This window comes from Leptidea sinapis, chromosome 2 (genome assembly GCF_905404315.1).
Source record: "Leptidea sinapis chromosome 2, ilLepSina1.1, whole genome shotgun sequence".
NCBI classification, from domain to species: domain Eukaryota; kingdom Metazoa; phylum Arthropoda; class Insecta; order Lepidoptera; family Pieridae; genus Leptidea; species Leptidea sinapis.
In genome coordinates this window covers 1,702,886-1,715,201 of record NC_066266.1, presented here as the reverse complement: position 1 = coordinate 1,715,201, position 12,316 = coordinate 1,702,886, and the positions used below count along the sequence as shown (strand labels likewise).

General features: G+C 34.4%; 1 protein-coding gene across 5 annotated transcripts in view; it reads left to right on the top strand.

Moving 5' to 3' along the window:
- LOC126974674 (protein enabled) overlaps positions 1–12,316 on the top strand; it is an 80,617-nt gene that overhangs the window by 63,279 nt on the left and 5,022 nt on the right. For all 5 annotated transcript variants that reach the window (XM_050822268.1, XM_050822249.1, XM_050822234.1 and 2 more), the window contains 7 exons: positions 1,616–1,724; positions 3,002–3,052; positions 4,420–4,593; positions 5,675–5,836; positions 6,689–6,794; positions 9,650–9,741; positions 10,618–10,741. In XM_050822268.1, coding sequence (XP_050678225.1) covers positions 1,616–1,724; positions 3,002–3,052; positions 4,420–4,593; positions 5,675–5,836; positions 6,689–6,794; positions 9,650–9,741; positions 10,618–10,741 — 818 coding nt within the window. The remainder of the gene's footprint in view (positions 1–1,615; positions 1,725–3,001; positions 3,053–4,419; positions 4,594–5,674; positions 5,837–6,688; positions 6,795–9,649; positions 9,742–10,617; positions 10,742–12,316) is intronic.

Genomic DNA, 12,316 nt, shown 5'->3' with positions numbered 1-12,316 from the left:
TATCTGTATGAATTTCAAAAAAAGAACATTTTTGTTTACGCGCGTTCCACACTACCAGAACGTCGCGCGCCGTAAAAAAAGGAGGTAATTCGGATCCCCGCCATTTTTCTTAGATATTTTTATTGTTTTGTTTACAAAAAATGAGCGATTCATTTTAAACGCTGCAAAAGAACTTTATATTCGAGTGAATTTTAATTATTGCACTATACTACAAAAATAAATAATTGTTTCATTGATACTTAGTTTATTTGTATATAATCAGTAATGAACGATATTAGGTTACTACTAGGACTGGTGTTTTAATGATAGCAGTAAGCTAAATGTTCCAGAATCTTTTAGAGGATTTATATTATGAGTGTAGATAAAGTCTTGTATGCAACTGTTGATAATTAGGTATTAAAACACTCATGTGATACTATTATCACCATCCATCGATAAATCCACATTCGTGTTTTAATACCCCCTATTACACAACAGTTGCATAAATAACTATTAGTTCTTGGGAATAAATAAAAGTCGCAGGACGTCAGGTCAGGACTGTATGGCGGCAGACTCATTATATTTATTTTTATTATTATGACAAATGAATACAATATACTACATTAGGTTACAAAAGAGTTCTAAAATTGAAATTCAAAAATGTTTTCATTAGCAATGTTTCTTACTGGCCAGTTCTTAACATTTTTAGAGTTAGCTTCTTGAACATTGCAACATTAATTTATTTTTATAAAACAAAATAATTATTCTACAATAAACGTAGCCTAAGTAACTCCTTATTACATTAGCTACCAAAGATAATGCCAATAAAAGTCCCTTCAAAACGGTCCAGTCATATCTGAGATTAGCCGGAACTAACAGTCACTATAACTATTATAGTAACTATATATATTCATATACATGTAGTAAAAAACGGTTATTTCAATATTACAAACAGATACTCAAATTGTATTTATATGTATAGATTATACATTATTTAGTAATTATACTCAATACATATTTGATTTTTATAAGATTCTTTTTACATACAATTTAACAAAAGAGTTAGTCGACAGAGTTACTGGTGTCGATATTTTCGAATGTTGCCGAATAGCTTCGTTAATTCCCAATCATTCGACTCCAGCCCTTAGATTCACCGATTTTTGGAATGAATACTAAAGAATCAATACGTATGTGAGCCTGATAAATAAAAACTTATTCACTTAAAATATTTGTGTTGACTAAACAGATTCTGTGGAGCTGTTTAGCAAGTTCTACTTTTGAATAATCAAGTTACTTAAAACTACTTGTTTAAAAAAAGGTAGCAAAACACCAGAAACTACAGAACTATTAACAACATAACTCAAAACGTAACAATTTAAATATCAAAAACAACAAAAAATCACTGATAGCACGAAAATATCACGACATGTACCTAACGGTAATGAAACTGCAAGCCGTACTGACGCAAGCGGGCGAGCGCGAGGGAGTGAAAGGGGAACGGAAGAGGGGCTACACGTTCCAGAGATAATGTGGCCGTGTAGTAAATTTAAAGTGGTTTTCACAATAGGCTAGCGGCCTGTGTCACCGTAGACGAAATAAAGTTTAAAAATTATATTTTTTATATTTATCATTTTAGTGCCCCGATGCCCCCAAATATGTCTCTATCAGCTGCAGCCGTGGGGACAAATACTGTGAGTGCCCCACCGCCAGTGCCCCCTCATCAGAACTTGCCAGCTCCAGCTAATGTAAGTATATACCAGTGGGAAGCTCCTTTGCATAGGAAGTCGGCTAGATTATGGGTACCACAACGGCGCCTATATCTGCCATGAAGCAGTGTTTCATTCTGAAGGGCGCCGTAGCTAGTGAAATTACTGGGCAAATTACTTAGTATCTTATGTCTCAAGGTGATGAACGCAGCTGTAGTGCCGCTCAGAATGTTTGGCTTTTTCACGAATCCTGAGTGGCACTGCATTTTAATGGGTAGGGCGTATCAACTGAACTTCCTGCTCGTCTCATCCCTTATTTTCATAAAAAAATATAAACATCTTGTGAGCTCTGTACCCATAAATACCGAACTCGGCGTTTTTATACATATCAAACAGTTATTAGTAAGTTGTTTTTAAGTGAAATCCCTTCTGGGATTTAATATACAAATTTTATTTGAACCAAAATTTATGAACGATGCGGCACTGGAACCCGCACCTTCCGGGTTCCGTGCGAGCGCTCTTAACAACTGAGCCAACCGTCCGAGTGACGCATCGATCGTAAATTTGGGTATGTGGTGGCGCCGAAGAATTTAAAGTGGACTGTATTATAAAAAGGGTACTCAGGTGGACAGAGCAGGAATCATTGGAGTAAAGGGAATAGCCGGTACTCACCTCTTCTGCAAGATCCTGGGTTCTTCTATATTCGCCTGAGTGTGCTGGCAAACCACAATATATATTTCGCGGGACACTTTACGAAGAAATCATTACGATCTCACGGCGGCAAATCAACAGGAATACTTGGATTTCCTGGATTTATAATTAACAGTTGCAGGCAGGATCTACTTTACAGTCATTCAGACGGTTGGCTAAGTTATTAAGAGCGCTCGAACGGAACTCGAGAGGCATTTTGAGTCCCGCATCGTGCATCAATTTTGGTACAAAGGGCATTCAAACGGATCAATAGAAAGTGATCACCTCAGCTATACTCTGTTGTAACATCTGAGGAATCTCAACATTGCTGACCTTATAAAGAGTCCAATAAACATACATAAAATGAATTAAAAAACCGAAAACACATTGGTAAGTGGCAGACGAGGATCGTACGGGAGGATCCATGGAAAGCAAACAAACTGCATCCTATTACGTCATCAACGCTTTGATATGTTAGTTTTTCATTCTATAAATAATTCTTAATGTAATGAGCGAAATCCGGCGAAATATAAACATCTTCTTACTCGCTCGTGGCTCGACGGTCTTGACTACGCCATATTTATGAATCAAGTAGCAGTGACACTTAATATATATTTTGTTTCAAGGGCCCTATTGCACCCCCAACACCCCCGGCTGCTCCGCAACCACCCCCCATGGTAAGTTGTGAAATAAAAAAGTTTTTTTGATATATCTATGTACATAAGACTATATTTCTTTGATATAGCAAAATACCGCATTTATCAGGGACAATGCTATTAATGCACAGCTGTTTGGGTTATAACTAGCAGGTGAATTTCACCACGGGACACTAAGTTAAAATGCAAAATTACCACCCGTATAACGTTGACATCTGGTATTGTGGCACGTGCTTTTAAGAGATTTCTTACCTTGTATAGCCACTTTATGGAATCAATTACTGGCAGCTACTTTCGTGTATTTATACGACTTAGGGATTTTTAAGAATAATAATAATAATAATAATATTGACACACTTTTACACAATTAATTAGATTACCCCAAATAAGGCATATAGCCTTATGTTATGGGGTGCAAGACAACGATATATTTAATACAATATACTTACTTACTTAAAACCTACCTAGATAAAATAGAAAACATTCAAATTAGGATATTAAAATTTGTCTTCCCAGTAGTAAAAGAATAACATAAAGCGAATGAATATAACGATCTCTTCAGGCACTGTAAAATCTTATCGATACACACAAAATTTAATTACTGTCTTCTTGTGGAAGAATTTTCGAATATTTGAAATTCAAAGTAAAATTTTCTACAAAATAACTACTACAAAAATCACTTAATAACATTAAAGTCCAATAACATTTATGGTACGCTTACAACACAATATTTGGTTTTTCGGCTATTAAATGATATTGATTCATTTTTAAAAAATTAGTATCACAAGAAAAAAATTTAGAGATAAGTTAAAATTGCATTTTTGAACAACCTGTAGCTTACATAGTAATTGGGTCAAACATCGGGTATTTTTGTCACCGCCCATCGGCCTAGCGAATAGTCATATTGCTGTGCGTGTGCGATGGAATAGCGCTATCGGGAGATAGCGGTGTCCCGTTTTCGTATAGAGATATTATTCAGTGATGACTGGTTGAATACGAACCTGATCTAATTATGCTTTGCTTGTAAACTTTGTGTATGTACTTAATTAAGTTTTTTCTGTTCTTAATTTTAATCATCATTACGAACTCAACTCATGTTAGCAATCCGGACAAATTTATGTGATTTTTGTTCTGCTGTTATGTTAGTGTGTAACGTTTTAAATGAATATATAAAAAAATCTTTAACATACATAAATACAGATAAAATTCCATAACTCTGAAACAAACATCCATATTCATCATAATTATAAATGATTGCACCTATTATAACCGAAAACCTCTAGCTTAGTAGATAGGATCGCTAACCAATCGGCTATACAGGTCGTCAGCATACAAGAATAGAGCATACTGCCACGTTTAAGGCCACCATCGTTAAATATACGTTACAGATGCAGCCACAACCGGCCCCCGTCATCCAGCCAGCGGCCCCCGCGCCCCCGCCACCTCCTCCCCCGCCGGGGGCAGTCGTGTCACCACCGCCGCCGCCTCCGCCCCCGCAGCCTGCCGATCCCACGGGGCTCGCTGCCCAACTGCAACAAGCGAGGCTGAAGAGACAGGCTAAGGTATTATCAGCCACTATCGAATTAATTTTATTTGTGTAAATATGGTGAAAACCATTATTGCGTAGAAATTACATTTTATTTTAGCTTACCCGACGTTTCAAGACCTTTTCAGATATCCTTTTCAGGGGGACGCAGATGGGACTTGGAAAATAAATAAATAAAATTTAACAAAATAAACATCAGACTTCAAAAACACCATTGCAAAACAACAGATAAAAAATGCTATAAAATAATTGCATATTTTTATACAATCTAATTAATTAATAAATTAAGTCGGTTGTTTATTTTGTTATTATTTTTTGATTTTTAGTGTATTTGAAGTACAGTAACCAACAATTTGTGTAGATATACTTAATTTTTCAATGCAGCAATGAAAACTAAAAATAAATATAAATTTATAATCCACATTTAATATTATTCCATTTATTATCCATTTAAGAATTTTGTGATTTTCTCATGGATGCCATTGTCAGATCTGAACCACACAGGAAGCACCAGCTTTCAAATAAAAAAAGAATTATCAAAATCGGTTCACCTAGTCGAAAGTTTTGAGGTATTAAAAAATTATATTATTACCTCAAAACTTAAAAAAAAATCGACGAATTGAGAACCTGCTCCTTTTTGAAGTCGGTTAAAAATGTAACTTTTACCCAAAAATCTAATGTAATAACAGTTTCAATTACACGCATTTTAATCCTTTAAAAGTGTTTTATTTAAAAGCTATGTACTTACTTTTAAACCTACTTAACTCTTAACTTACTAACTTAACTTACTTTAAAAGCTATGTATATACATGTACTTATAAAAAAAACTGTATGCCCATTTGTTATATAAGCCACAATAGGACTTAAATGTATTATGTATATGTAAACATATTTGCCTTTGAATCCTCAGAGCATACAGGTTAAATTCTTTAAATAAATTAACAACGTTATTCTCAGACGATATTAAGATTTCTAATAATGAAATGCCATAAAGTAAAAATTACCATCCTTGATTTTGTATTTATGCGTAATAAATTCTACATATTTGAAATAACTTGCCCTATATTTAAACTAATGTGCCACTTTTTTATTTTCAGCAAGCGTCGAACACAGAAGCGGCATCGCCCCCTGGAGGAAACTCTGGCAGTGGGGGTAGTTCGGGCAGTGGCAGTGGAGCAGAACGTGCCAGTCTACACTGCATGATGCATGAGATGCAGAGGACACTGGCAAGGAGACGAGCCAACTTGGACCGAGCACCGGTTAGTTTAAATTATAATATTATCATTCAAAATAGGATGTGACATCACTTATTGAAAGTTAAAAACTACCACCCATTCTAAAACGAATGCCTTAGACCTGAGAAGAACGGGCGCAACAAACTCAACGGGCTTTTTTTATCATAAAAAAATATGTATACAAGGTAATAAATTGCTCTGGTATATTTTACTCTGTCGGTTAGCACACAAGGCGACTTAACCCATACTTATTACTTATTCTTTGCCCGAACGTGCACTACGCGAGACAGCTGTCTCTTACTCACTAACGACTGTTTTCAATAACCTATCTATCCTTAGTTTAACTTACTAGAGGTAGACAAATCTATCCTTATACACTTACTTACATTTCAATAACCTATTGAAAGATAGCATTGGACTATAACCATATTGGACATAACTATGGTAAGATAAGATCTTGCCATGAACCCTCTTATTCATAATAGTCTGCTAACCAAAAGCATTGCTAATCATAAAAATAAAAGTCAGAATGAGAAAAAGCACTCCTCAGCGGCTGTTTAAAGTTAGCGGACCACTATGAATAAGGGGGATATAGAAAAAATAATAATGACTGTAATGGTTTGTTTTAAGTGATATTCCTCACTTCTGGGATTATATATATACAAATTTGAATATCAAAAGTTTGAAGGTACCTCTCAGATAGAACCCGAGAGGCACGGATTCGAGTCCCACATTGTTCATATATTTTGGTACAAATTAAATTTGTATAATGGTTCCAAAATATTTTCTTGCAAATTCCTTTTAAAGTTTCTTTATATAAAAGTCAGGACTAACATGGAGTTATAAAAAATTGATTTATTAATATTTTTATTTCAGGAGTCCTCATCAGAAAACTCCAACAACGGCACTCCGATGAAGACCTGGGAACGCTCTGCCACTCTACCGCACCGACTTCCAGCCAATTGTAATGGCAATACTCCCCGTGAGTGTGCTTTGCTTTGTGTTATGTTGCATTTACTCCATTGTTTGAAGCATAACCATATGTATAATAATTAACAAATAAACCCTACAAATATGTTAGGGTTGTCACAAAAGCTTTCTATGTAATGTTGTAAATGTCTGAAGGGAACAGAATTTTAAATTGCCAATTTTACAGTATGTTCTTATTGAGGATCGAGCCCTCATCCCAATGCTTGGCAGGCAGACATTTATACCTTGACTAACGGGCTCGATATTTATATTTAAATAATTTTATAAATTACAGTAGAACCTACGATATCCCTATAGATGTGTGATCAAATCAAATCAAAATCACTTTGTTCATGTAGGTCACGGAAATTTATGAATGTCAAAAAAAATTTTTCTTGTTGTATGTACTAAACTCATTGCCACTCTTTTCAATCAAAATTTACAGCTTCATCTTTTTACAAATTATTTCAGTTACAATGTATGTAATATATCAACCAATTTTTGTATGAGAAAACCGATTCTACTGTGATCTGAGCATAAAGTAACACCAACTAAGGCTATATTAAAATACAATACGACCTTAAGTTTAATGTCAAATATTATATAATGATTAATAATAATTAAGAAACATTTCGAAATAGTAACTGTCGCTTATCGTCTGCACTGTGTTTTCTGGTACGAGGTACGCAGCTGTTGTCAAGCGCAAGGCAATTTTATTTGATTGTATTTTTAGCCACAGCTGCATAGTTCAGTGTTTTTTTTATTAAAGTATAGCTTACGCCTTGTAGTGCAACTATTATACACGCTTTATGTGTTAGTGATGAAATAGAGTGATGTTCTTTATTGTAACACCTCTTCCAAGGAATGATAACATTAGCACATTTTTTTATAATTGTTCAGCTGATGATGATTGATACGCCCTGCCCATTACAATGCAGTACCGCTCAAGATTCTTGAGAAAGCCAAAAATTCTGAACGGCACTACAATTGCGCTCGTCACCTTGAGACATAAGATGTTAAGTCTCATTTGCCCAATAATTTCACTAGCTACGGCGCCCTTCAGACCGAAACACAATAATGTTTATACATTACTGCCGTTGTGGTACCCATAATCTAGCCGGCATCCTGTGCTAAGGAGCCTCCCACTGGTAAAAACTCCACTAAGTTTCTTATCGCAACGTTATACTTCAGACAAATAGCATTTTATAGCTTACACAAATAGTTTTTGTACAGTGTTTTATAGAATATTTCAAATATTTTAAAAGTTCGTGTGACCCAAGAAATTTAATTCAAATTCCCCGTATATATATACGCATATTAAAATATTTAATGTAATATTAAAAGGCATAAAAGGCATTTATTTTCTCAAAATTGATTCCTTTAGAATTCTTTTTGATGTCATTTCTAATAACTACTAGATACTACTACCGCTTCGGAAACAAATGGCGCTCTGAGAGAGAAGAAGCGGCGCAAGAAACTCTCCCAGCATTCTTTTTTTGCGCTCTTTTCAATAAGAATATATAATATTGTACAGTCATTTCTATCGCTATAAAGAAATCATAATCTAGTCACAGGCTGTCCGATCATTTAGATATTCAGCAGTGGAGTAATAGGATTTACGACAGAGCCATTTTTTTTATAAAACATTTAAATTTATTTATAGATAATGCCTGAACAGTGGCTGGGACTTTATTATTGAAGTGGATACATTTACCCTTAAAGCTATTATGTATCTTATGAAGCCTACTAGAATTAGTTACAAGCCATCCCTTATTTCTAGTGTTATAACAATGAAAATCACTATTAAGAGCAATAAGGTAACGATTTTTGTGAACATATATTAAATTTTCATAAATGTACAGACTATGAACAGTCATAATATTTATTTCTTTAAATTCATCTTTGAGAGACTGTCTATAACCAAGCTGATTTATAGTACGAACAGCTCTCTTTTGCAGAGCAAACACTATATCAATGTCAGTAGCATGAACCCATAGTAAAATGCCGTACGTCATGATGCTATGAAAATAACTGAAGTACACTAATCTAGCGGTCGCAGCATTCGTGTATTTCTATTAAGAGTAATTAATTGAGAGCTCCAATCTTTTAGGGCAGTGCATACCCAAGCTTTCTTATCATTTAAATAGTACTACAAAGTTTGTTATTAAAAAATAGTTTATTCTCCTTTAAATGCTGCGGCCATATTGTAGAGGTAATGTATAGATTTGCGTTAACACGACACGACGACAATACATAGGCTTTAGTGGTTCGCGTAACAACACATATACACATTTTTACTCATAATCTTACACAATTTATATATCTTCATATAGCCTCTTGCTGCTAGACATCCGCTGAAAACAGGCCAGGTTTATTACTTTAGTGTGCTACGTCTTACACTCGCGATTTGTATGTTACTTTGTGTTAGTGTACTCAAAAAGAATGTTAACTGTCAACCACAATTTTTTTCGTCATATTCACAGCTGTCTATCTAGATTTTACATTATTATTATGAACCAAGATAAATAATCTAAGCTCATAATGGACGTATTTACTGAAAAACGTTCCAAGCCACAAACATCACACTTTAAAGAATTCGTGTTTAAAGTTTATTAAAAATATTGGTGTATTCCATACATGTGGGTTGGTTTACTAAGTTATGATGTCATTTAAAGAGTAACAGTAGGGCTGCCATTTTTTGTCAGTCCGTTAATATGAATCACGTGACCAGTTTTGGGTTCTTAACTCAATTTCGACATGATTGTGGTTTGGAACGTTTTTTTGGAATTACATTCTAATAATAATGTAAAAATTAATTCGTTGATATTTTTTAAAGTAATTTATTAAAATAATAAGTTATGTTTGTAGCGAGCGTTGAATCACCACAACAGCAGCCGCCTCAGTCTCCCCGATCAGTTCGCAAGAGGTTTGGGTCTGCGAGTGAAGAAACAATACTCAAGGTTAGTATTATATTATATTAAACAAATGGATGGCACATTCTTTTAGTAACTTAAGAAAATTCTCACAAAAATCTCTGCACATTTTCACTCTACAAAATTCAAAAGAATTGATAAAAAAAACGTTTGTTTTAAAGGTTACTATAACATAATGACTTTCTTAATGAGATCACAGATTAGGAATGGAGCGACCTCCTTAGGCTATTAAATAATAAATTTTATTATACATTATTACATTGTAACCATATTTTTATGAAAAAAAAGCCCGCTGAGTTTCTTGCGCCCGTTCTTCTTAGGTCTGAGGTAAACTGTTAATTATTGACTTTCAATAAGAAATAAAATATCCTATTTTGATGAAAAAATATTTGAATACTACACCTTTTCGGAAGGTCACTTTATTTGGTCCTAGATTAGGAATGGGAGCAAACTCATTGCAACTAAGTCCTTTAAATAAATGAAAGGAAACTTTATATCATCCATTTTTGAACCCATTAGACTCCTATATATTCGCAATGCAAATAATTCTATCAACCAACTTCCAGCGTCCGAGCACGTGGTACTGAAAGTTCATTGGTCAGCTAACGATCACAATATATCGTAAATAATCGCTATTGTGTATTTATATAGATAAGATTTATTTTCTTTATCTATGGATTATAAGGTTAATTCTGCAAATATAGTTATGTTCCGAGTGCGACGCAGAAATATTTTTGTACTTTCGCCTGTTATTAACTGTCCCAGATACTTCCGCATTAATATAATGTCTCGCTTGATTTAATATAATATTTATGTAATAAGAGGTTAATGTACGAAATTCTTTCTGCTTCGCGGCTGGACTTTAGTTCTACTGATAATGTGTTATTTTATATACAAACCCAGCAGGTAAACGGAAATGGCAGTGACGGAGGCTGCATTACCGCTGGTGAATGGGAGGCTTTCAAACTAGAGCTGATGAAGGAAGTGAAGAGCCAATTTGCGATTATGAAGAGAGAGATCATTGATGGTGAGTCGGTCTGTTGTCGTGAGGAGAGTTCGAGAAGTTATATGATATATATGATCATTTTTGCTAACGCGCCATGTTAGTGAAAAATTATCAGGGCGACTTTACGACACTCTGACGTCACCTTGTTAACCATTTGTATCATACTTCAGCTGCTAAGTCTTGTAACTCATATGTCTACTGAACCACAACCAATGGACGAGAATTAAATAAATTACAATTTATATACAAGTCTAAAAAAAAAATCCCTAATTGTATAAAAATAATATAATGATACTTAATTACACGCTATTTTACTATATAATGCGGTGTAATAATATTTTCATTGGTTGTATTAAATACTTTCTTTATAACAATATTGTGTTTTCTACAAACGTGAAATAGCACGAGGAATAATTATTTTTAAGGTTTTTTTTCATCACGCCAACTTTCTGCGTGCGTGCATAAGTACACACACACACTTCTTTTTGTACAAAATTGTAAATAGTGTGGAAAATATAATGTTCGATTAAACTCCGAGTTGACTAAGTGACGCTAGATCACATCACCATTAATTTAAACATTATAATATACACAATATACATTGACGTATAATAAACTACTAGACTCTCAAAATTTGTCTGAAGCTAAGCTCTGCCTAATCATCTATTAGGCAGTGTTTTCTTTCAGTTGTGTTTCGACCGCGCTTTGAATACACCGCCACGCAATGACAAAGTGTTTAGTGGAAGACTGTCCCAATAACAGCATATCCAAACTCAAAAAGGATGGAGTGACGTATTTCAAGTAAGCGCCCCTTTAAATTTACAAAATTATGTAACGAACTTGACGTTTTTAATCATTGTGCTAAATAATTACATCTCAATTGCTAAAACAAAATACATCGCAGAAGAAATGTGCGAAAGAGACTTCCGTCTCTCTACGTTTCCGTTACCTGTATGTCTGTTAATGTTAAAAGTTAATACGTATCCACCACGCCACTCGGACGTTTTTGACGACCTTTTAATATAGGTGATTGTGTGTCTTGTTGTTTATATATATATATAATTGTACAGAATACAGCAAAAGTTACGTTCCAATGCTCTTTTTCAACAGCTGGAAAGGTTCGTCGGGTTTTAGTGTATAGTTTAATATTAGTTGAAAGTAGGAATATTAGCCGTCTTAACATCAATTCCTTGTGACACTTCACTAAATGTAATTTAGAAAGCATTTGAAAGATGTGCAGATGCGGCCAGTTACTTATTTTCTACGATGTGTCCATTTTAGCAGTTTAAGTAATATGTAGCCTCCTTTACAAAGAATAGGTTTGGAGAGGATAATAAAAAAAAGGGTCTACTGCGTACTCGTAGCAGGGCGTGAAGGTCCCATAGTTATTGTTTAAGCATCTGTTATTGTAAAGTTTCTCTAAAATGTGTTTTGTAAAATTGTGTTTTTAGATAATAAATTGCACAAGTGTTTGAGGCATGGGAAACGGTTGGGGAACGGTGGCAGGGATAGAAATGAGTATATATTGTGAGCATGGACACACTTTTAAACACAGTTCACACAGCTTCATAGAGACACAGTTTATAGATACGCTTG